The 26,796-nt window shown below is 36.0% G+C and overlaps 2 protein-coding genes across 2 annotated transcripts in view; one reads left to right on the forward strand and one right to left on the reverse strand.

Moving 5' to 3' along the window:
- LOC150099694 (mitochondrial outer membrane protein SLC25A46-like) overlaps positions 1 to 26,796 on the forward strand; it is a 153,887-nt gene that overhangs the window by 99,075 nt on the left and 28,016 nt on the right. The window contains exons 8-9 of the mRNA XM_090403379.1: positions 3,100 to 3,321; positions 24,605 to 24,729. Of these exons, the coding sequence (XP_090259505.1) occupies positions 3,100 to 3,321; positions 24,605 to 24,729 (347 nt within the window). The remainder of the gene's footprint in view (positions 1 to 3,099; positions 3,322 to 24,604; positions 24,730 to 26,796) is intronic.
- Positions 1 to 26,796, reverse strand: part of Rlb1 (lysine-rich basic protein Rlb1) — a 183,939-nt gene that overhangs the window by 30,454 nt on the left and 126,689 nt on the right. The gene's annotated exons all lie outside the window — the stretch shown is intronic.

Raw genomic sequence — 26,796 nt, forward strand, 5'->3', positions numbered from 1 at the left:
GTCAGTTCAGTAGATCAGTATTCATGGAGGTATAGATAGAAAGGATAGAAAAGACAGCTTTAACAGTCAATGAAATGATTATAGTCATTGAGAGAGAGAGGAATCATCTATCAGCTGAATTGTCCTCATTTGGACAGCATCAAGAATTTTAAAGCAGTTTTGATGGATTTGTACAGGGAGATGAAAGGTAGCAACTTGAGTGGAAAAGAATACCTCAAATTTTTTTTAAGCTGCTCAGAAGGCTATTGATGTGTTTATGCCAGGAAAGACTAGAAGTAAGTATCAGTCCAAGAAGAGAGACCTGATCTGTCTAATTATTTGTGTATTATTGAAGGTAAGTAAAGTTGAGTTGAAATCTTTTTTTGCAAGACAGAGGGCAAACTTCATTTTGGAAACATTGATGACTAGGTTATCCTGACTAAGAAGTTGTAGAGATTATTACTTTGGGAGTGGTCATTTTTTTTTTTATAGGAGAAAGAGTAGTGATAGAAGAAAAAAAAAACTCTGTGGTGCTCCTGCATTGGTGGAGAAGTTCAAAGAAGTTTCTGCATGCTTGTTTTGCTATACACCGAGTATTAAGATAAAGTTGTCATAAGCCACCTGCAATGTGCTGATTTTTTTTTTTTTTTTTAAACTGCTTTGGTGCACTGTTCTTAAATCACCACTTGGAAGTGGGTAGGAATTGGATAGAGTGGAGAATGTTAAGTCTTCACGCCAGCAAGAATAATTTTATTAAGTTGCTTAGAGCAGCTATTTGGATATGGAGTAAAGAAACATAGTGTGACCACAGAAAGGTGGACTGGATATTGTTGAGATCACTCCACTTGGTCCTTATAATGTCAAAGGACAGCAGGTTGTGAATGACTAAGGGAAAGTTGTTCTCAGGAAGAGGAAACTTGCATAAGATCATTTTCTTAGCAAGCAAGAGAAGTGACTCTAACAGTATACTTAGAGGAAGAACCCATTAAAAAATGATCAGGCATGTTGTGAGAGAGTGTAGAGATTTTCCAGTATTTGGATTTGCATTAGATTAGATCTGGTATTAGATCTTTACTAATAAGATATACTTTTGCATCTCTTCCACTCTGGTAGTAAAATTACATCAGGGATAAGATAGTGATTCCCAGAATTTGGAAAGGGGGTAAAACTCAGAAGATTTATACACTCTGAACAGCTTAATGAAATGATTCTCACTAACATGAAAGCCTTCATTCTCGCACTGCATCCAAAATTTCTGTCCACTTTCCAAGCCATATTTGAAATCATTCTCACTAGCATGAAGATCTTAATCCTGTAATTCATCTAACATTCCTGCAAGCTTTTTTAAAGCTATGAAATGGCTGTCATGTTGGAGGCTTAATGGATTTTTTACAACACTCAAAAAGAATTAAAATAGAATTTAATACTTCCTATATTTCGTCCTAGTCATTGGGGTAGATGTCACTAGGACATCTACCCCGTAGATGTCCAATGACTAGGACGAAATATAGGAAGTATTAAATTCTATTTTAATTCTTTTTGAGTGTTGTAAAAAATCCATTAAGCCTCCAACATGATGTCCTCACAGCACTTAAGCCTCTACACACGAATATGAAATGGCTGGTTTAATAAGTATACCAAGGTGTTCAAAAAAAAAAAAAAAGAAGCATACTGCTGATGGCTTATGACAACACCTCTGACTTCATACTCATTGTGCAGTGAAGCAATTAGGACAGATTTAAAACCATCACCAAATCTTTATAAGGATCACCAGCAGAAGACTCACTTCCTGTTGAGACACTCGCATGCTACTTATTTTGATTCTCTCGGGGCCTGGTGCAATCTTGCAGAGTAAGTGGCAGTAGAATTATTTGCTAGTTGATCAGACAGCCCACTTAAATACTTTACTGTCGTTTCATCAAATTCAGAAAACGCTAGCTATTTGCAATGTGTTTGTGCTTTGAAGGAGGTTACTCATATCAGTAACTAATGTTTTTGTTCTCTCTCTCTCTTGCTCCAGTAAGCAAGGTGATAATGTCCCATCAGGCAAAGAAAATCATCTGTCACCAGTACATTTATTTAAACTATTGGGAAAAACTTACCACAATTCATAGGTGCAACAATTATTAGCAACACTCTTAAAAATAGAGATTATAGATTTTTAAAAATTTTTTTTTTAGCCAAGATAGAATCTACAATTTGCAGTGACTAATCTGACTTTACATTGGAAGTCAAAATACTAAGACTTCATGTTCAGGTTATCCTCAATTTGAGCATATGCTGAGATACAGTGAGGTCCAGTTTGTCTGTTGCCACCAAATCCTCTGCCTACACTATGCTGATCAGCCTGTTAGTATTATTTGATACTCCATCATAGGAGTTAACTAGTATAGGCAGGACTTGAAGTGTGGAATCCCCACACCCATCAGAGGAAAGGAAAAAAACCCTTGTAAAACTAGATGCTATTATCAGGTTACTGAATTTACTAAATTCATGCCTGTTTTGATTTAGGATAAAGCAAAAGGTAAAACTTAACTGTGGCAGGAAAAGTGATACTTATATTTGTACATGCACCAGTCTTTATATCTGTTGATATTTGGTTGTGTGTGTGTGTGTTAGGTGGGAGTTAAATAGCATAAACATAAGGTAGTCTACAAACAGATGTTTCTTCTTTCTCTTCGGTACAATCATAATTCCATATTCCTCTGAGAAATGGAATGGGACTTCATCTCTAGCCACAGTAGCCGTATCCACAACTTCAACTAGTTTAAAGATTAAATAATATGGGAATTCTTCCTTAAAAACCAAGCATGGTATTTTTTACTTATTTTTTTTCCCCAAGAAATTTCAGGCTGAAATTTCTTGGGGAAAAACAAGCTCTGGAAATCATATACAGCTTCAAGACTTTCACATTCATGTCAGAGTGGGTTTCAAAACACAAAAGCATATTTGTTGCAAAATAGAAGTGCTATTCACTCAACCACTGACGTTGAACCTTACCCGTAGTTTTGCTGTAGAAATTCTCATACTGTGAAGATGTTATGAATAGTGTATTGCATCATGATAAATTTACATAATTTTTCTTTTAATAATTTTGTTATTGTTTTTCTATTATAACAGAGTGACATAGCAAGTGAGAAACCGGGAGTTTTGGACTGTTTAAAAGAAGGAATTTGTCGTATTTTCCGATGGGGAACTCCTCATTCTACAAGGCTTCTACCTATTTGGTTGTTGATAGGCCCTACGGTTGCACATGAACTGTTACATTATCTTATCTCTTCTGTAGTTCATTCCATTTCCTTATGGGTACTTATCCATAATAATCAGAGAAAAAAAGAAAGGGTATGTTAATTTAAATTTGAATAATTTTACATAATTGCATATTTTGCTTACTTTGTTTATTCTATGGTGTCAAACATTTCATGAAGCCAAAACTACTATTCTCTGCTATTTTTGCTGCTACTTTCAGCTTTGTCTTTTTTCCTTCCGAATATTCTGGCTTTTACATGTTCATCAATTTTGCTTATTTATTTTCATCTCTTAGTGTTATGCATTAACTGTCCCCCCCCCTTTCTCATTCATTCATAACTGTAGTAATTGAGATGGTATCTGGCAGTTTGCAGACAGTTCATCTTTTCACTCTTTTACAAACTGCCAACATCAATGTGATCAGTCACAGAAATGACTGGTTTGTATTAAAACCAACTATTGAATGGACTGGGCAGCTGGATATCATGTTAGTTACTGTGCTTCCTGCATTGGCATGATTAACATTTTAATGTTTCACATTAATCATTTTTATTAAATGTTCATATAACTTTAATTTAAACACAACAGGATTGCTTAAGGGTAATGGGAGACCAGAAGTAGGAGATCCAGGGGGGTGATGGTGCATAAGGATCTCAAATTTAGAGGACACATTGCTAAAATCATGAGAACAGCACAATGGATTCTGGCAGTGATGCTCAGGACACTGACTTATAGGAGTAAAGCGATTATGGTTTTAACTTATAAAGCCTTGATTTAGCTGTATATGCTCTACTATGCATAGATTTGGACACCTGGTTTTTTAAAAGAATGAAGAGATTGGAAGAGTCCACAGATGATTGATTATAGTGTTCATTGTTTATAAAAATGTTTAACATAAGCTAGTAAGTTTTTACTTTTTTTAATATGTGTAACCAAGGGCTGTAGCCATACTGGTTATTAGAAAATTAAATTTGTGCAATAGTCACTGCAAAATCCAGGTTCTGTATCTGAGGGCTCACATAACATGGTATATACTTGTCATATATAATCTGTTATAATATACGTTTAAAATAAGGGTCTACATTATTTAGTCCTATGAAATAGTCTCTCAGTCTTTTTCTGAAAGCATATTCTGAGGTTATTGATTTTATTTCATTTGGGAGTTTATTGTAGCTACTTGTTGCTAGGTGTTCAGAGAATTTATAAAACATTTCTTTCTCTGCCTTGGGTACTACCAGCAAGTTCCAGCCAGAGCATAAACCAGTGATCAGCAACCTTTTCAGACTCACTGGCCACATTCAACTTTTATTTTTAATAATCAGGCCACCAGCATTTAATTAAGTGAAAACAGTAAGTGAAAAAAATACTTAAGTTATCAATTTTTATTATATCAATCTTAAAAAACACAGAAATATTTAAAGTACGAGATATGAAACAAGCATGAAAATGAAGCTCAATGAAAAATTATTATCACGTAAAAGCAAAGTAATATAGTTTATGCATCACAATATGTGCATCTCCCTGCTTTTTTGGTAAGCATCGATAAAATTTTTTGGATATTTTCTAACGAAAATGCGTTCTTTAATGTGCGCCAAAATCTCGGTTGTCATCGGATGAAGTTGCCTTTGTTATCCCCACTCATGCTGACTCACAAGGTTGACTCGCACCAAGTTGCACGGTGATATCAAGAAGTATAGGTATAAAATTATTTTTAATTTATTATTCATATTATAAAATGTATTATTTAAATAATTCAACATACAGACCACATGCCATGTAAATATGGTCAATCTTTTATGGGTTGACCATATTTACATGTTTAAAATTTGCATCCATTTCTTCTACACAACCTATGCATCAAATCATTTGCTATTATTGCCTTCCTTAACTCAATACTATCATATCTGGGTTGCAAATTTACAATTTTTACTCTCCTTCATTTTTTTCTCGCTTCTTCCAACAGACCTTTCATATCTTATATTTTGTCTTTATTATAATTATATGAGCTGATGAATCATTTGAAAAGGCAGTTATGTTGAGGAAAATTGAGGGAATGAGAAGAAGAGGACGACCACAAAAGAGTTGGATGGACACATAAATAACTTACCAACTTGAACTTACAGTTACTGAAAGAAAGGACAAGAGGCCAAGCAGGATGGAGAGCCTTTGTTCACAGGATCACCAAGAATTGAAAAACGACTGGATGGCACATAACAACAACAACATTCTTAACGCCATAGTGGTCTCCATAATTTATTAAAATGAATACTGATCGCCATGTAACATAAAAAAGAAAGGACCTATACAGAGCAATCTGGCAAAGTGTGGCAATGGGATTATGCTATAGTTGACTGGGAAGCCTCCCGACTTGTTTGTTACTAACAGGTTTGGGCCCATGTGTTAAGTGGCACCACTATTTTAACTGGATGCACCTTCAAAATGGCAGAAGTTATGGATCTCTAAGCATGTTTGTCAGGACCTTGAAGGGTATCACTCACACTGTATGAGAAGTATGTGTGGGGGGAGGAAATGGGCAGTGAAGGACATCTACTACATAGCAAGTCTTTGTCATCTCCTTCAACTAGGAAGACATCCCTTTGTAGCAGGAATACTTGCTGGTTTCTACAGACCCCTTTTTTGTGGAAACAGGCTACACCACAGGAAGGTATGGTTGACTTGATAGGCAGTTTGCTTTGTTAACATGTAATCAGTTAAGAAGGAAATTATTTCCCTAGAGTCTTAACCTAATCAACATAATTCACTTAGTAGCAATAAGACAAGAGAACAATTGTTAAAAAAAATTGACAGTCACAGGCAAATAAGTGGGAGCATGTTCCAAAATTGTTCTCTTTGTGAGTTCCGAGATAGTTGATTAGGCCATTATGTGATCTACATGGAAAAGTGGCCTTACTGATGTTTCCATGGGTCACTGAGTTGAAGTATTTCCCTCTCTATGATCTTATGTTCTTTTCTTGGTCTTTTCTTATAGATTCATTGGCATGAAATGCAATTTCAAATAGCTTTTATCCTTTGGAGACTGCATTTCTCCATTTTAATTGATAGCCACTTTGACTATTTCTTCCAGGAAGGTGTCTGGGGTATGGATATCTGGTATATGGGTGACCATTTGTTGCAGTGCTCAAACAGCTAGCCTTCACTTTAAAAATGCTGATGTTCATGTACTTCTCTCAGTGAATCTTATATCATTTGAAGGCAATGATGGTGGTGGTGGTGGTGGTGTTTTTTTTAGGTGCCTGCAATTCATATTTGCAATCGTACAGTAGTTGAGATTATGGTAACCATATTAACAATGTTGATTTATAGCTTGTTTGTCACTTGCTTCATCCCAAAAGAGACAAGACTGCTAGGACAAGAGAAATTTTCCAGTCATTTCATCTACCTCAAATTACACTTGAATCACTTGAGCAAGTTAGTGAGGCACTTGTTTTTTTATTACACTCCTGCCTATTCTTTTGTAGGCTTCTTCTTGTGAAAGAACTTCAAATCACTAATGTCATTAGTGATTTGAAGTTCTGAATGAGAGAAAACAGCATTATTGTCAGCATACTTGAGTTCCACAATCCTATAGATTTTGATTTCTGTTAGAAGTTGATCATAAATCTTATATCAAGGAGGCAGAGGGTTACAGGTGGGGCCCCACAGGGCTCAGTACTGGGACCTGTATTGTTTAACCTTTATATCAATGACATTGTCAACGGATTGCAAGGGGGATATTCACTTGTTTGCAGATGATGTGAAGCTGGGCAGGGTTATTAGTAATAGTGCAGATGTGGCAGCCCTGCAAGAGAATTAAACTGGACAGATGGGCAAATGAATGGGAGATGTTGGTTTAATGCAGCAAAATGTAAGGTCTTGAAGTTTGGGATACATCGATGGAGGCTGCATACTCAATTGGAGGAGCTGTACTGGAGGAATTAGGGGGGACAAGAGATCTGGGGGTGATGATTGATAGAAAACTGAAATTCAGGGAGCATATTGCAAAGGTGGTGAAGGTAATGCAGAGGATTGCTGCAATAATGAGAAGGATGCTGACCTGCAGAGATCAAAGACTTATCATTCCATTGCATAAGACCCTGATCAGACTATGCTTAGACTATTGTTCTCAGATTTGGTTCCCAGGATTTGAAGGGGATAAATTAACTGTGGAAAGGGTACAGAGGCAGATAACAAAGATGGTTTCAGGACTGCACAATGTTAGTTATGAGGATCGGGTGAAGGAATGTGGACTGCAGAGTTTGGTGGATAGAAGAAGGAGATGTGATATGATTGAGACTTTTAAACTGTTGAGAGGCAGTTACAGGATTGACACTGGGGAGTTCTTTTACTTGGTGGAACATCGTGAAGGAGTGATGACAAGGGGCCATCCCTGGAAGTTACGAAAGGAAGCTGTGAGCAAGAGGGTGAGGAGTGGTTTCTTTGCATGGAGGGCGATTGAACCATGGAATGCATTGTCCGATAGTGGTGAGAGCAAGAATGGTCAAGGAGGTGGTATGATAAACTTTGTGTTTCCTAGGAAGGTCCTCCCGCGATGAGTCTCTTGACTCCATGGAGGCCTGAATAATAATAATAAAAATGAGATGAAGAATTGTCAAAACAAAGACAGAATGTGCTCTAATTTTGTTTCACGATAATTTTTACATCACATTTACTGACATGTTCTCACGTAGCAAGCAAAGCAAGAATGAATTCTAATGAACAATTAATGTTTCATAGAATAATCAGTGAAAGCAGAATCTCAAAAAAAAAAAAAGATTGAAATTTCACAGATGCATTTCTGGCATGAGTAACAATATCATATTAGCTACAATACATTTGGGACAATAGTGACTCTCTCCACTTAATGACTACTTTGGACTATGAAATTTAAACCAACAAATTGTGCTTTATCAATATTCACTGTAAGCTGTGTGCATGCATGCACACATGCCTAGTACACACACAAAATTTTTGCTTTCAGAATTTCTAATTTACAGTCTACAATTTTTTAATGTGCTATAAAAAATTATTATATGATAAATCATACTTGTCTCTTATTTTATTTAGTAATTTGTCCAATATTTCCATTCCAATATTACTCTATTCAGACTTAATACACTTTTATTAGCTACTTTTAGCCTGCAGTGAGTGGGTTAACTTACACTGGTGACCCCAAGTTGCTGGGGCATATTTAAATTAAACTTGCCAAGAATTATATTCATGTTTAATTCTTAATCTAAGTGTACATGGAATAGCTTCACATCTATACTACTTATATGTGGAACCTGATGACTTCACATCAATTGCCTTAGTATTCCATGATAAAGAGGCATATTTGTTTAGTGTCTACTATTTATATACAAATACTGATAAATTTTTGTAGTTGCAGATTTAAGTGAATTAATTTAGTGCTTGCCATTTTACATGTTATGGTAACATTAATATAAGAAATGTTATTACATTAGTGGTTTTAACCACGCTACCGGCTAAGACATCTATAGACGTTAAGATTATCGTGGATGCGAAGTGCATATTAAAATTGTAATGCCATTGATATTACATTGAAATATATGATGGATACGAAGCATATGAGGATGCGTATTGGATCCATAATGGCTGTTAAGGTGGTTAAAGAACACAGCAATACGGTGTTTCAACATTACGTTGTTAGAGGGCACTGATATCACCCGATTAACTTCTTATTAGCACAGTTTGATAGTTAGCACTGCCATATAGCTACAGAAAAAGTTTCGTATCGTTATAAGCATTTCCCAGCAAGTAACAGCCGATGTGTGCTGTAATGGGAAAATCAAGCTGTTTTTGAAGAGAAAATGCGAAAAAATGCAATTTTTGCAAAAGTGCACAAAAGCGTGTTTTTGACACACAAACGCTATCAATTGAAGGTATTTGCGTGTATTTAAGTATATTTCGTTATATGGCACATAATTTAACGCAGAGATTGTTAACCACGCTACTGGCCAAGACGTCTATAGACGTTAAGATTATCATGGATGCGAAGTGCATATTAAAATTGTAATACCATTGATATTACATTGAAATATGTGATGGATACGAAGCTTATGAGGATGCGTATTTGATCCATAATGGCCGGTAAGGTGGTTAATGCATGAAACTCTCAAAATTGTGTCACTGAATATTAAAGTGGAAAAGAACTGCAGATTTGTGTAATTTTAATTGGCAGGACATATGGCATAATTTGTTTATAATCTGTATGTATATGCAGTATTTAGATAGCTGAAGGAGTAAGCATTTAGGTTGCTCTTATAAAAATATTTAGCATGCAACATACAAGATCTTTTAACAAAGATGTCACCAATTTTGTGGCTTATGACTTTTGCTATTGTGAAATACAGACTACTGCACACATGGAGTCTCAGACTGGAAACTTGCACACAAAATGTTTTATGTGCACATGCTGCCTTAAAAAAAAGTAGAGAGAACATTACCTCTATATTGTCTTTTGGTTCATCTAATCAAATTTGATTGCATAATGAAATCATTATGAATTGAATCCATGTCTTACTCAAAAATGACTTGGCCAGATGAGGCGATGCATCAGTCAATCATAGTGCAGTATGTCACATTGTGTAGATGGCATGGGTTGTCTCCCTTAACATGAACCTGAACATCTTTCTATTTACTTCTGCTTATCGAGCATCTCAGAATTGTGTGCTCAGTGAATTTATAAACAATCTCATGAATCATTTAATTTCATTGTGCTGTATATGTTACTATACTGTATATTATTTTGTTAATGTTATTTATTAAACTACATGCATTTCATCTATTGCAACTCAAGTCAATCATAAACTCGGAATACAGATCTTAAACCGATTTTTCTTCTGATTATTTAATAAAAGGGTATCTTTTAACGAGTAGCAAATAGTGAGGTGACTGTTTAGATTCAGGAATGACACAAGGATAACAACAATTTAATATAAAGAAATTAACACTCTTGCTACATGCTTCAAATGGCTTAAACAATTTATCACATGCTTTAAATAATCTAAATATTGTAGCAATAAACAAACTTTACTATTCACAAGTACAGTTATAGCAGCTAATTTGCATAGCCTAAACTTAAAACATAATTCATATATTACTTTTGGTAGCTTTCAATCTGAACATTAAACTTCTCAGGCTAGAATTCTTGAGTCCTCAGTAACTTAAGAGTTCAGTTTTTCCACAGTTGGGTTCACAACACATTCATTCAACATAATCTGCACGTCACTATGCGAGATCATTACTCATTAAGGTTTAAACATCAAGCTTGATGTTTCTATATGCTACATTGTTTCCTTTCTTCTTAATGTAAAAATATTTCAGTTAACCTTACTAAACTATATTTAAAGTGATAAGGAGGGAATTACTTTTTGTAAGTGAGAGTGTTCATTCATTCTTGCATAAATAGTCTAGAAAGATTATTTAAATTAAGGGGATATTTAATCCTACATTATTTCAAAGCCAAATAAGAAACTCTAAGATAGAAATCAAAGAGTTTCATGCCGAATATAGCAAGCTATAAAAGTTCGGCGAGTCCAAGCATAAGCAAACACCTGGGTAGTACAATACCGGGCAACTCGTAGTAAAGGTGGATAAAGCTAGGATCACTATTCTTAGTATTAATCCTAATGTAAAACTCATCCCTTAGGAGATGTATGTTGTTTTACATTAAGGGAGATAGGTCACTACCCACACCGGTTTCAACCTTTATTGAGGTCTCATCAGTGAGTAGGTAGACCAATAAATACCAAGATTGTAGATAATAGCTTTAATACTTTACAGTACGAATTGTTAAAGAGGTGCACAAATAAATTAATGAAATAAAGAGCCAAAAGGCTTCACTTCGGCGATGTAAAAATTATTTAAATTAAGGGGATATTTAATCCCACATTATTTCAAAGCCGAATAAGAAACTCTAAGATAGAAATCAAAGAGTTGCATACCGAATATAACAAGCTATAAAAGTTCGGCGAGTCCAAGCGTAAACAAACACCTGGGTAGTACAATACCGGGCAACTCGTAGTAAAGGTGGATAAAGCTAGGATCACTATTCTTAGTATTAACCCTAATGTAAAAGTGAAGTGAAACCTTGCTTCACTTTCATGTCAAAGTGAAGCCGTTTGGCTTCATTGGATTTAATAGATTCTTGGGAGAACATTCTTAACATGACTATTTCTGGGGAAATTCTTCACGATGGAGTCTTTCACCTCATTTCACCTTTTCCTGCTCACTTGTCACACTTCACCTAAGTTCTCCATCTTGTGTGTCATTGTGTTACTCTGGCTCATCACACCTGGTGTTAATGTCCGGGACTAGACATCTACTTTATATTCTCTGCTCCCTTCCTTATTCCAAGTCTGCTGTGTTGTCCTTTTACATCTGTTGCACTCTGCTGTTATTGTACTATCCTCTTACTGTATACACCTGCTTTTCTGCAATCTTGAGAAGACATTTTCTCATCATTGACTCACAGATAATTAGCATGAGTTAGAGGTAAGTCGCATTGCTTTGATGCTCATCCCTTTATTTGTAAGAATTCAGATACATTATGCATTTTTATATATAAGACTGAATTATTACAAGGGAGAAATCATAAGTTAAAGGTGCCAAAAGAAGTTTTTTTTAAATGCAATGTGTGTTACTGAAAAATGTTAATTAGGAAATCTTTTATTGCAAATTTTTTAGTCATCAAAAAATTCCCATAATGAATTTTTTTGAAAAAATATTTTGACTATTAAAATATTCATAGAATGTTAAGCCATGCAATTAAAACAATTTATTTTTAAATGCAGGTAATTATTCTATCCTCATTTTTGCATATAAATGGTTACATTTGGGTAAGGACTATCACTATTTCATATCTAAGGTTCTGCAAATGCGCCTGTTTCCTATGTCCATACATTTTGCCTACTTGCTATCTTATTGGTATATGCACCATTGTTTTTAGGTGTAAATAATTTCTGCAGCCTTTGAGCAAGAATTCTGGCAAGAGAAAAACAAACGAAACTAAGAGTGAAAGAATGTGAATTAAGACCAAGTGAGGCAAAGGCCTAGGAAATCCAATTTTTTAAGATGTGAACATAGCATTGACATTCAAAGGACCACAGGATTGAGTGATTCTATAGAACCATTTATGATAATGCTGATACAATTCATAAGAGTGCTCAGTCATCCATGAATCTCAGCATGACCATAGTACAAAATCTCGATCCCTTGCATTAGATCTATGAAGATCTGATGAAGGATCAAAAGCAGCCAGCACCTTTTGCCACAAGTTGTGGGTGGTTCAACTGCTATAAGAGCCACTATGCATTCTACAATCTCAACATGACTGGTGGTGCTGCAGATTACATTACTGCTGAAGAATTTTATCTCTTCAAAAGGTTTCTGCATCATACAGTAGTGGGATCACATCTGTGAGCTGGCGTTATGGGACAGCCAGGACAACAAAACCAGACACAGTTCTTTTGAATTCAGGATGCCAATAGATGGTGTTTCATAGTGGACCTATGTTTGGAGCAGCAAAAGCTGAGTTGTTTAGGTTAGAAAAAATAGCAATATTAGTTAAAAATTGTATTAGAACTAGATTGCATTGTGGTGTAAAATCAAGACATTATGTAAATCTAGTGTTAGGATTAGGGACCATAAGATGGTGGAACTTGTCAGCCACCTCTCTTCACCTGATGCCATGTATAATTAGTGATAGTCTTGGGCCAGCTATCTCTGATTGGCTATCAGTGGAGATTGAAGTTCTCCCTCAGTCTCCAAAAGTTAGATAGGACTAATTGACCTCACCTACTCCCTAAGGGAGAGGGGAATTAAAGGAGTTATTAGATTTGCATTTCAGTGAATTATAGAGACTATAGCTGTTAGGAATGATTATTTTAATTTCTCGGCATTTTGACCTTCTTATTAAGGTCATTATCTGGAGTATACACATACAGTTGCACCCCGAGTTACGTAAGTAATGTGTTCCGTAAACCTTTATGTAACTCGAATTTTACATAAGTCGAATTTGTAAATTACAGACAGACAATAAAATGTTCAATGGCTACTCATATCACTGTCTTACATAAATTTTTTTGCCATTAATCAGATATTTTCCATTTTTAATATTTTTCATTTTTGGGGTGATTAAAAAAAATTCAATTATAAAAAAAAATTATCAATTGTATTTGAATAATATACATACTGTAAATATGAAAGTATGAAAATCATTACCCCTTCTTGGTAATAATTGTGCCCTTCAACGTTACTGCACTTTTCGTGCTTTCAACAATGCGAACTTTATCCTTCACTATTGTTATTCAAATTAAGTGGATATTGAATTCAACATTATTTCATAGCCAAATAGAGAAACTACAAGAGTTTCATGCCAAATATAGATAGAAACTATAAAAGTTTCAGCAGATCCAAGCATAAGCAAACCTTTCATGACAGGGGCAACTCGTAGTAAAGGTGGAGTAAGCTCCGATCACTGTCCTTAGTATTGCCCATAATATAAAACACATCTAGCAGTATTTACTGTCAAAATAGGTCGATTTATTTCCCAAGCTATTGTCGATAGAATTTTCCCGCCTTCATAACATATGAATTATTTTCAACTTTTCTTCTAATTGCAGACCTTTGTTTTTTAGATTTATTACCAGCACATTCGGTTTTGCATTCGCATTCCATTTTAAGGGTAAAAAAAAAAAAAAACGAAACTAGGAGTGATAACAAGTGACTGAGCTAACCTCGCGAGGCCATCTACTACTGTACTGCAATAAGGCTGTCAAAGACGCACCCACACAAAGTCGCAAACGTGTTCATACACACTAATAGATTTATTACATAATTGCAAATTTACATAAGGCACGTATTACGTAAGGTGTAACTGTATATACAAGCTATTATATTTCAAACAGTTTGCCAAAGTTGACAATAATTTGATCGGCCGTTATTCTACAGGGACTGACCACTAGTGGGAGAAAAAAAAACACTACATCAAAGCTATATTTTAGTTATAACAGCATCAAAGAATAAATTCATATAAATAGTTTTAATACAGCAAAATTGGTGACCTAATCAATACTTTTAACATGAGTGTTTGTTATATTAGACTAAGAGCCTAAATTACTACAGTCTTACTAATTTAATAAGCCGAAAGGCTATTTTACCGGAGAACATGTAAATAGAAAGGGGGATGGTAAATCCCTTTATGTTTTAATAGCCGGGTACGAAACTCGGATCGAAATCCATAGAGTTTCATGATGAAAAAACTATTGCTAGGCCTAAGTATAAATGATCACTTGGATAGTACAACACCAGGGCAACTCCATGCAAAGGTGGAGCAAGCTCCCTCACTAACTTTAATATTCTTTCATAATGTAAAACCCAGCTCCTAAGAGATGTATATACAGGGTGTTCGGGATAAATTTGACAGTTTCGTAAGGAAAAAGAAAATCTTCTTTGTATCTATTAAATTTAATGAATTGACAAAAAAACATTACAGGCAGAGTTAATTACAATACTATCAACAAGATTTACTCAAAATAACCACCATTAGCATCGATCACAGCTTCAATTCTGCTTCGGAACCTCGAACAAGCTGATGCTACAGTCTCCCTGGGAAGGGCCGCAAAAACTGTTTTAATTTTATCCATTAACTGGGCTTTTGTATTACTGGAAGTGCGATTGGTGTCTTTTTCAACTGCGCCCCATACAAAATAATCCATGGGGTTAAGGTCTGGGGAGTTTGGAGGCCAAACATTTGGACTGGTGAAGTCGTAGAAATTTTCAGACAACCATTTTTGACTTTTCCCAGAGGTGTGGCAAGGGGTCGAATCCTGCTGCCATACATACGGCCTACCATTGGCTACCCTTGTTATCCAGGGCTTGACTACAGTTAGCAACTCCACGAACAAAGCCCGAATTCCAATGCCAGGGTTCTTCAACACCTGTTCCTGCAGATTTGCGAGGAATTCTGCTGTACGAACGCAATCAGATCGTCTGCTAGGGATCTTTCTTCTTGCTACATCCTCGTAGTCACCATTGCAAGTCTCTAGTTCATGCCTGATTGTTTTTACTGTATTCAGGGAGCATTGGGCAGCAGTCGTAATATCCTTATTTTGATGGCGGGCACGAATCATCATGATACAAGTTATTCTCTTCCATGATTCAGGTGGGTTCCAGCTATCCATCCTTTCTGACATCTTGTATGTGAATGAAGAAGGGTCCAAACTTTTAAATGAAGAGAAGTGTGTGTTAATACATGTAACTTACGGAAAAATATAATTAATTATAAATATGTCAAATTTATCCCGAACACCCTGTATATTGTTTTACATTATGAGAAGAGGTCACTACCCAGACCGGTTTCAACTTTTTTTTTTTTGAGGTCTCATCAGTGAGTAGATAGACTTGGAATATCAAGGTTTTTAAGTGAACATGAACTTACATACCTCTACTATCGAATTGCCGAAGTGGTGTAATGTTAATTACTAATTTAATAAGCCGAAAGGCGATTTTATCGGCAAACATGTTAATAAAAAGGGGGATGGTAAATCCCTTTATGTTTTAATAGCCGGGTACGAAACTCGGATCGAAATCCATAGAGTTTTATGCCAAAAAAAACTATCAGCATGAAACTCGATGGATTTTGATCCGAGTTTCGTACCCGGCTATTAAAACATAAAGGGATTTACCATCCCCCTTTCTATTACTACAGTCTTAATTATACAGTATGGTGCAAAAAAAAACAAAACAAAAACTAAATAACTAGGATATATGTTATGGAGTAAATGGATGTTGAAATTCAGTACTTTTTTTGTGTTGTGTGTGTGTGTGTGTGTGTGTGTGTGCCATACCATAATTAACTCTTAGACCAAAAAGTTATGTGAATAGAATATGTGCCATCCATATTCTTGGGATTTTTAGACCTCCGTTATCGTTAAGATTTGGGTGGTTGATAATTTCACAGGCCTCCTTAAATTTATGCTCATACCACATTTTGGTGTGGTATAAACAACAGGTGCCTTTCCAGTCAGTTCTATGTAGAGTATTCAGGACATGATCAGAAAGGCCAGATTTAACGTGCCATTTATGTTCCTTTTTTCGGATAGGAATTGTGCATCCTGTTTCACCTATATAGGGCAGATTACATTGCAATGAATACAATTTGCAAAAAAAGAGGTCTGGAATTTGTTGATGTCTGGAGTGTGTTTGAAGGAAACAGATAGTTGTATGCTAGAGATGGGCTGCATCTGAACAAGGAAGGACATAAGTGATTGAAGAAGTTACTGTTTTCTGAACAAGTTGAAGTAATTGGGCAGGGAAACTAATATTGAAAAAGTTGAGTGTAAGAGAGAGAATCTTTAGCAGTGATTGTATATTTATTGATCCTTATTCACAGAATAAATTGCAGAAGAGAGGGGATAAAAATCGGCTGGACTACTGAAATTAGTGACTTGTATATCAGTTCGCTTTAGAACTGATATACCGGCTTTACGGTACAAGAACTAGAGGGAATCTGCAATTTTTGTATGCCAATGCAAGAAGCATTCGAAATAAGAGAGAAGAATTTTTGGCATTAGTCAGTGCAATCTCACCAAAAGTTGTAGGCATTAGTGAAACTTGGCTGTCAGCAGAAGATGTGGTCACTGGAATTGAATGTGATGGGTACAATATTTTCAGGGAGGATAGAGAAGATAGAATGGGGAAAGGAGTACTGTTGATGATAGCTGATGTGTTGCAGCCAAAGAAAGTAGTATATCAAGATGATAGACATGTGAATGAGAGTTCATTTGAGACGGTCTGGTGTGAAATAGTGACCAACGCAACCAAATATACAGTTGGATGCTGCTATAGGTCAGGGGGTACAGGGGGAGATATTGAATTCATGCATCAGCAAATTAGTGCAATGAGTGCGGGTTTAGTGAATATTATGGGGGATTTTAATTATGGTGATATCAATTGGAAGGAGGAAATATCACGTAGCAAAAAGGAAATGGAGTTCATACATCTTCTACGAGATAATTACTTGAAACAGTACATAACAGAAGGGACACATGGTGTGAGAGTGTTGGATCTGGTTATTGGTTCAGAGGATATATGCATAAGTAAGGTGTCCTCGTTACCTCCAATTGGTGAAAGCGATCATGTGGTATTGACTTGGGAGATTGCAAAATCTGTGGATTTTTCTGTTAAAAAGGGATATATACGGAACTCAGGTTAGGCAATTATAACAAGCTTTGGAGTGAGCTTGCAGCCATCCCATGGCAGAACATATTGCAGGGGAAAGATGTTAGCAGTGCATGGGATAAAATCAGCAGGTATATGAGGAAACAATATCAGATTGTGTCCCCATGGTCAGGAAGACAAACAAGGTAGGCGTTAGATGAATGAGCAGTAGTATCAAGCTTGATCTGCAAAAAAAGATGTTATGGAGAATGTATAAGGAGAAATGTAATCAGTACACCCATGAGCGGTACAAGGCTCAGGCTAGGAAGGTTACCAGCATAGTAAGAAAAGCTCAATCAGATTATGAGAAGACCTTAACCAATGAGATCAAGGGTAATCCTAAAGAGTAAAAGGAACAATGACTTCGGAAGGATAACTTTAGTGGGTGCTGATGGTATTGAGGTGACAAAATCAGATGTAATAGTCAAGTTACTGAGTGATCACTTTTCAAAAGTCTATCACCCAAGTGAGGATATCTCTGTACCTGTAGCAATAACTAATGTGAGAACTGAAGTTAAGAAATCAGAGGTATTTAATATATTGCAAAATTTAAATGCAAACACTGCTGTAGGTCTAGATGGATATCAGCTCGGGTGTTGCGTGAATGTGCAAAGAAATTGTCAACCCCCTCTTACTTGGATATTTAACTTAAGTTTGAACTCTGGTATGGTCCCTAGGGAGTGGAAGTTAGGCAAAGTGGTTCCTTTGCATAAAGGTGGCTCTAAAACTGTGGTGGTTAATTACAGACCAATCACCATCTCAGGAGTAGTGGTATAAGTATTGGAAAAGTTGGTTAAAGACAAAATTCAAGAATGGGTGGATCAGGATATGATACTCTATAGAGGCCAACATGGTTTTGTTAAAGGTAGATCCTGCCTTAGCAATCTATTAACTTTTTATAATAGAGCTTGTGGATTGCAGAGGTTGGTTGATAGGCGGAGAAGAGGGGATATGATAGAAACATTTAAATTACTGAAAGGCTTTTATAGGATTGATGCAGGGGAAATGTTTCAGCTGTGTGATAGCGATGGAAAAACAAGAGGTCATCCCTGGAAATTAAAGAAGAGTGTGGTTAACAAGGGTGTGAGAACTAGGTTTTTTGTCTGGAGGGTGGTGAATGAGTGGAATTCATTGCCTGACTTAGTTGTGAGTTCTTCGTCTGTGAATTAATTCAAGAAGAGATATGACAGATATTGTTTTGCTAGTTTGGGTCTCCCACGATGAATCTACTGACTCCATGGAGATACCGTAATAATAATACTCCAGGGTGGGCCAGTGGAGGATGTGGATCCTGGGATGAGTTGAATAAGTTCTTTAATTTTGGAAGGTTTAAAGGTCACATTAAGGTTGTATTTCTGTAGTATTCAGTTTATTTTATCTGATATCCCTTTAATGTATGGAATTGCTACAGTTTTTATTGTAATCTCATTTATTTTTGTTTTTAAGTGGAGTCTTGCAAAGAATTTTGTTGATAGTATTTATGCTGTAGCTATTTTTCAGGAAAATATTGCTAATAAATTAAAGATACTAAGAAATCATATAATTGGTTTAATCCTTTATCCAAGTGAAAGCAAACAACTTTGCACCTGAACTATTTTCAGGACTGGGGTAACTCGTATATAAGTCATAAGCTTCTATATACAAGTTGCCCCAGTCCTGAAAATAGTTCAGGCGCAAACTTGTTTGCTTACACTTGGATAAAGGATTAAACCAGATATATAATTTCTTAGTATCTTTAATTTATAGTATAACCAAGTGAAAAAAACGTCCAAAAACTATATTTCTGATAACTTTTAATTCATGTTTAAGTGCTTGCTCACTAGAGCAAATCTTTAAATCCCTATTTTTCATTGTGCTAATGACACCTCGTTTTTGTGTTGGGTGTCATTTTTGCTGGAACAAATGATTTGAATGGAGAAAAGTATGGTATGGGAGGGGGGGGGGCATGAAAGTGGCAAAAGAAAAGAATGAGAGAGAGAGAGAAAAAATAGTGAATCTTCCCATGGCATGACAGTCAAGCTGAGAAGGATAGCCACAATAGCAAATGAATTGATGTGTAGGTTATGCAGAAGGAATGATGTGTAGAGTGAGTTTGATGGATAAGGCTGGCCTGGTTGGCTAAGTGGTTAGCGTATCTGCTCTCTAGCCAAAAGGTCGCATGTTCGAATCCTGCCGTGGGCATGGATGTTTATGATTGTTTGTGAAAATACTAGTGGTGGTGGTCTGCGGTAGATGCCGTTGGTGTAGATGATGAAAGTAGCTGCAGTTGGTGGATTGAGTGGTGGAGACAGAAAGTTGTAGAGTAGGTGCTCTCCCACGATGAGTCTTTGGACTCCCTGGAGGTGTGATGTAATAATAAAAGGACTTATACAAGAAGGATATTTTGCATTTGAATGGGTTTGGTGTTCAGAGTCCAAGAATGAAGTGAAAATGAACATGCAAAATCAGGGAAACTAGAACTTTTGGAGTGGGGGGGGGAGAACTGTTGAGCAAGTACATAGATACCAGTGAAGCAATTGAGTGTCAGAATGTGTATCAAATGCCTAAGTTAGTACCATTGGTAACAAACCATAATGGGACAGTTAGTAAAATGTATGGACAGTGGTGGGTCTAAGGGGAAATTGCACGTTATATACACTAATGCCAGAGCATTTGGAACAAAGGGGAGGAGTTATTGGCATTAGTGAGATGTGGCTGACAGAGGATGATATAGTTTGTGGAATAGAATGTGAAGGGTATAGTGTGTTTAGGATGGATATAGAGAGCAAAGAATGAGGGGAGGAATATTATTGATAGCCGATTAACTGCAATAAAAGAGAGTAGGAGTCCAACTGCAGGCTAGTGAAAATAGTATGTTTGAGGCTATCTGGTATGAGATAGTGGCCACAGAATGAAATAGACAGTTGAATAATTCTGTAGACCAGGGATGTAAAGGATGATGGGGATAGTATGCATCAGGAAATAAAGCTCAACAAGTGGAGAGCAGGTAATTATTATGGCAGGGCTTCAAATATGGGAACATAGATTTGAAAGATGAAAGGACACATGATGGGAGGAAGGAAAATGGAATTTATGTAGTTACAAAGGACTGATTACCTGAGGCAGCATGTGATGAAATGTAATAGAGGTTTGAGATTGCTAGATCTAGTAACTGCATCAGAGAATTTGTCCATAACCAATATGTGACTACGTTGCCACCAGTTGGTGAGTGTGATCATATGGTTTTGACCATGGAGATGACTAAACATGTGGAATTTTCAGTTAAAAGGTGTTGTTATATATGGAATTACTGGGCTGGTAAGTATGACAAACTTATCTTCAGTGCCATAGCATGTTAAACTGCAAGGACTAGATGTCGATAGTGCATTGGAAGTGGTAAAGGAGTTTGACGGAAGTAATAGCAGACTACATGCCTAGAGTCAAGAGAATAAATCAATTTGAGTTAAATGGATGAATACCATCATTAAGCTGGAGCTACAAGGGAAAAGAAAAATTTGTAGAAGGATTCAAGGAGAAAGGTGACCAGCAGGCACATGAGCAGTACAAAGCACAGACCAGAAGGGTAACCAGTGTGTTAAGAAAGGCAGAAACAGAATATGAAAGGAAATTAGCAATACAGGCAAAAGATAATCTCAAAGAACTCTTTCGGTATGTTGCAAGTAAAAGGAAGAATGTTCATGGCAGAATAATTTTAATTCATGCCAACAGTAATCAAGTAACTGAATCAGAGGAAATAGTTGAATTACTAAGTGAACACTTTGCAAGGGTAGATCATGCCTCAGTAACTTGCTCATGTTTTATAATACAGTGACAGCTATGTTGGATAAAAGTAATGGGTTAACAGTAATACTGCTGGACTTTGCAAAGGCTTTTAACAGGATACCACATAGTTATAATTAATAAATTGCAGCACAGGATGATGGATATAAAGTTGGTGAAGTGGATAAGAGGGTGGTTGATGGAGGGATATCAGAGAATAGTTTATTCATGAATAACAATCAGTAGAAGGCCTGTGACTAGTAGTGTGCCACAGGGTGCTGTTCTTGGGCCGTTACTATTTAATTTGTACATTAACAATATAGGAAAGGATCTGAGAGGAACTATTTAGTTGTTTGCTGATGATACAAAATTGGGTAAAGCAATAGTTAATAAAGATTATGTGAAAATTTTGCAGGATGATTTGGATAGACTGGCAGTCTGGGCAAAGGTGAATTGATATGTCTAATGTGACAAAGTTATGCATTTTGAGGTGAAAAGATTACCAGCTGTGCACCACATTGATGGAGCTGTACTCCAGGAAATTGATGAAGCCAGGGATTTGGGGAATAGGGAGTTGAAGTTTAGAGGGCATATTGCAAAAGTGGCTAAAGCAACTCATTGGATTACTTGGTTACTGAAAAATACCCTGATGAGCAGAGACAGGTAGGTTATTTTACCTCTTTATAGTCTTGGTAAGACTTCATTTTTTAGATCTGTGCATGCAGATCTGGTCCCTTGGGGAGAAGGTGGAGAGGATCCAGTGGCGAGAATGACCAAGATGGTAGCAAGTCTATGGAATGAACCTTATGAGAACAGATTGAAGAATAGTGGGTTACAGAAATTGGTTGACAGGCAGAAAGGGAGTGATATGATTGAGACATACAAATTACTGAAGGGTTTTTACAAGATTAATGCAGAGGAAGTTTTTCAGAACAAGTCTGGTTGTGGGAGAATTAGGGACCATCCTTGGAAACTGAGCAAGAGTGTAGTTAATGGGGTGTCCAGGACTAAATTTTTTGCTTGGAGAATGGTAGAGAGGAATAGGTTGTCAGTCTGTTGTGGGTGCCATGACTATGAATGAGTTCAAAGCAAAGTATGATAGATACTTTTGCAAATGTTGGATATAGGTGCTTAGCATGATGTTTAGGGCATTAATTCTATGGACTATAGAGTAGCCCATAATACTAATTATAAACTACAGTAGTCCCCTGCTTTTTGTCCCTTTCAAAAAATATAACCACGATCCTTATACTCGCCACATGGTTTGCTGACCTTCCATGCACTTCCTCTCTCAATCGACTTGCATTCAGTGTGTTCATAGAAGTCGTACGTGGTACATGGTACATCTCTTAGAAATTGTGCACTGTGTCTCTTATTTGTGCTTATAATACAGTATTTATATTTGTGATTATAATGACACTTAAGTGAAGTGATAAAGCTAAAAGAAGCCTATGCTTCTCAGTTTACAAGAAAAGCTAGAACTAATCAAACTTAGTGAGGAAGGCATGCATGTACATAACTGATATAGGCTGCAAGCTAGGCATACCTTGCAGATCAGTTGGTACAATTGTTAAGAATAAAGCCAAAGTGTTAGAGGAAATTAAAAATGCTATGCCAGTGCATAATAAAGTCATTTTACTGTACTTTTGTATATCCTAGTGTGTTATTTAGCTTTTGCATGCATTTGCAATTGATGTATAGTGTGTTATTTACATTTTTCAGCAACCAAAATGCATTTGCAAGCTAAATAAAGGTTAGGTTCAGTTTTTCTCCAATTTCTGGTTTTAGTTGGCTCTGGTCCCTAATCTGGCAAGTAGGTGGAGCACCTGTACTAGCTTGGATAAAAAGGATGGCTCTGTGACAGAGCCATCCTTTTTATCCAAGATATGGGGAGGAGTTCATTGGTATTCAGTCTTTGCATTAATGACACTGGGAAAGATTTGACAGGAGACATACAACTATTTGCTTACAATAATACAAAAATGAGCAGGGTAATTAGGGATGAGATTGATATGCAGCACTTCCAGAATGAATTTCAATAGGCTGCAATTGCGAGCATGTGAAAATGGATATCAGTTCAATATTAATAAGTGTAAAGTTATGCACTTTGGCATAATGAGATATCCAGTTTCATATCATATAGGCAGGATTATGTTAGAAGAAACTGACCAGGCTAAGACTCGTGAAGTTTATGTAGATAGGAAGTTGAAGTTCAAGGGCCATTTAGCACAGATTACAATGCAACTCAGAGAATAATTGCAATGCTGAAAGAAACCTTTACATGTAAGGATAAAGAAGGCATTTTGCTTCTTTACAAGGTTTGATGTGACTTTATCTTGACTATATCTGGTCTCTGAGATGATGCAAATACAGTAGAGAGGGTGCAAAGGAGAATGTTAAAGATGGTAACAGGACAAAGACGGATGATATGATAGATCTGCAAACTTTTTAAAACAGAATCATTGAGTAGATGGAATTTTTCATTTTATGGAGGGTGGTGAGAGGATGAGGGCATCCTTGTGAGAATGAATGCAGTCAAGAAATGGAATGAGAACTAAATTTTCTCCCATAGAGCAGTGTGTGATCTGTGAATGACTTGGCTTTGGAAGTAGTGAGTGCAGATAGTGCAGATCGATCAGGAAAAGATATGAGGTGGTGTGAGTGATATGTGGCTTCCTTGATGAGTCCTTGACAGTCTCTTGTAATAATAATAATAATATATGTAAGATAATTGAAAATTACTTTTACTTTCTCAGATTCTTTATTTAAATTACTTTTTCAGTATATTATTTTACATGCGCTCATGGCATGTGCACAGCATATCTCTGTTTTGCCTTTAAACATGGGGAATTGTGTGTGTGTGTGTCCCATGTAAAGTTGTAAATGCATCGTATTTTAGGTACTGCAGATGAGCTAATTAGGTAATCCACAATCTCTTCTAGAGAACAAATATGTTTTTAAGCCACTTCAGGCCTCCAGTAAGCAGACTGAGTGGTAGTCTCATGCTGGGTTTAAAAAAAAAAATTTACTTACTTACCTTACATATCTTAAAGATTGACAACATCTGTACCATAGTGGGAGTCAAACCCACATGTTGGTTGGAGTGTTAGAGATACTGTGTACTGGGTTCTGCTATACAGAAATGTTCTTAAATAAGAAAGTTAAATCATAATTAGAAAATATTTAAAATATGTTCAATTTTACAATGTGGAACATGTATAGAATTTTATTTTGGCATATGTGATTTTTCAGTGTGAGTCTGATTTCTACAATTGCAAAATACTTAAAAGATGTTTTATATGCAATTTATGTAGCATGTATATAATTTTCCTAAACATTTCATTTATGTGCCTTTTTTTTTTTTTTCCACTTAAAGCTTCCATCATCCTCAAAGTATAACTTGTCAGTGATTGACCAGTATATTTATGAAATGGCAGCATCTTTTATGGGAGCATTAGTAGCAGATGTTATTTTATATCCTGCAGAGACTGTAGTTAACAGGTAAGGAGTTAGATATTCTCCACTAATGCTGTAATATAATATCGCTAATGACAATACTTGCACACTTTTTTTAAAAAAAAATGGATTATTTGGGATGACTAGTTAAAAATTCTTCATTCACCTTGAAGGTGAAGCATTTAGCTCTTCTTGGGGTGGGAAGATGGCCTGAAATATTCATACTTCATAATACTGATTAAACTTAAATAAACATATCAGATCATTTTGTAGAAATCTTAATTGTAGCAGCAAATATGTGGAGATATTTGTGAGAGTTATTGCATGCTCGTTACTAGAATATTTAATGGTGATGTTGAATTTCTTGGCCTCACATTAGCCGGACTTGACTGACTTTTAGATAAATCTGGTAGTCCTCAGTGAATCAAAATCTTTTTTTTATTTTACAACTGTAGAAATGATCCTAGCCATCTTATAAGTTTTAAGAATTCCATTCATTTAGCACACTTTGCTTTAACCTAAAATGTTTTGATCTGCCAAAGTCCACATCATTTATCTGAATACCAGTGAAATTGGAATGTCCTGCTAATATATCACCTTAATGATGCCAGCAGATTTTTCTAGTTACATATGAACTATTGCATATGCTTTTTTTACAATCAGTTAGTCGTCTCTTGCCTAGCATCATCACTACTATGATGATGATCGATATCTACAAATTGGTAAATAAAAATTTGTTTTCTTATGCAAGAGGAGTTAAACATTTTAGATAAGTGATCGATTTTTTTTTCCTTATCAGCTACAGATGCTCACATCATGTATATGCTTTAGTTGATCCACCCTAATCAGATCTATTCTAAGTTTAAAGTTGTGAACTTCCTTTGAAAGGAAATAGTAATATAATCTTGGAGAAAATGATGGTTTAAGTGGGTAATTAGGATGATGGAATAAAAACAGCAGAAGTAAACATGGGTTTAATTATTTCTTCCTTTTAATCAGAATCTTCCCAAGGGGCATTGGGAAGATTCCAGTATTTCAACCCTGTCACAGAGACATCTGAGATTCAATATAAAAATTGTAATACCACACACAAACAATAAGCTGAAGTAGGAATTTTTTTTTCTCTTGGTTATAAAGTGTATTATACTTAATAGGAAATTACATTCTTGTTTCAGTCCTTACTCAAGTATAAGCAAAGTGTACATATGAAACATCTTCAGGACAAGTATTTTTTGTATATAGAGGCTGTTGACATCACATCATTTGGCTTAGTATCCCATAATGCAAAACACACTTCTATTTTAGTCTCATCAGTTGGGGAGTGGGGGAATTAGACCCAACAAGATACTCAGGTTGAATCAGTGAAAGAAGTCATGTTTTCATTTGCATGTTGGGTGGGCAACATTTTTAAGCGAAGTGATGTCAGAAAGGTGGGGATGGATGTGGTGAATAAAAGATAGTATGGATGAACTAAATTTTGGATTAAAGATATGAAGTGTGGAATTTTTTTTGATATAAAATGAAGTATGGTCAATAAGTAGGGGGAACATTTTTAAGTAAAGTGGGGGAGGGTAAAGATTTAGTTAGATGTTTGACTAGTTAAGGTGGATCAGTAGCATCACTATAGGATGGAGAGGGTGAATTTTAGGTAAACAGTATTTTATGAATATTGGTAAATAAACAGTATATTGGAGTCAGGGGGGGTACTCTGTGATTTGACATTTTTAAGATTATTTTGGGAGAGGGGGAGAATTAGATCATAATTTAGTTTTGTAAGTGGTGCTGTCTCTGAGCAACACATTCATTTTTCACTTGTATTCACTAGCATTGAGGACCACAGTAGCATATTACCCTTATTTTCTCTAGTAATTATATTTCTGTGCACAATTTATAGAAAGCATAGTTAGCTGTTGGAGATATTTCTTTTAGGCAGTGAAGCTTGCATAAGGATGCTATGCATGTTAGAACCTGCTGTTGTCAATATACTGACATTGTTGGCAAGATACCAACACTGCATTCTGTATGCAACACAATGCCTAATATTCGAACTTGAAAAACTTGAACCTCAGCCATAACTTTGCTAATGCAAAGTTATGGCTGAGGAAACCGACA

The sequence above is a fragment of the Typopeltis vanoorti genome, chromosome 14 (genome assembly GCF_054136105.1).
Source record: "Typopeltis vanoorti isolate ZY-2024b chromosome 14, IOZ_Tvanoo_1.0, whole genome shotgun sequence".
NCBI classification, from domain to species: Eukaryota; Metazoa; Arthropoda; class Arachnida; order Uropygi; family Thelyphonidae; genus Typopeltis; species Typopeltis vanoorti.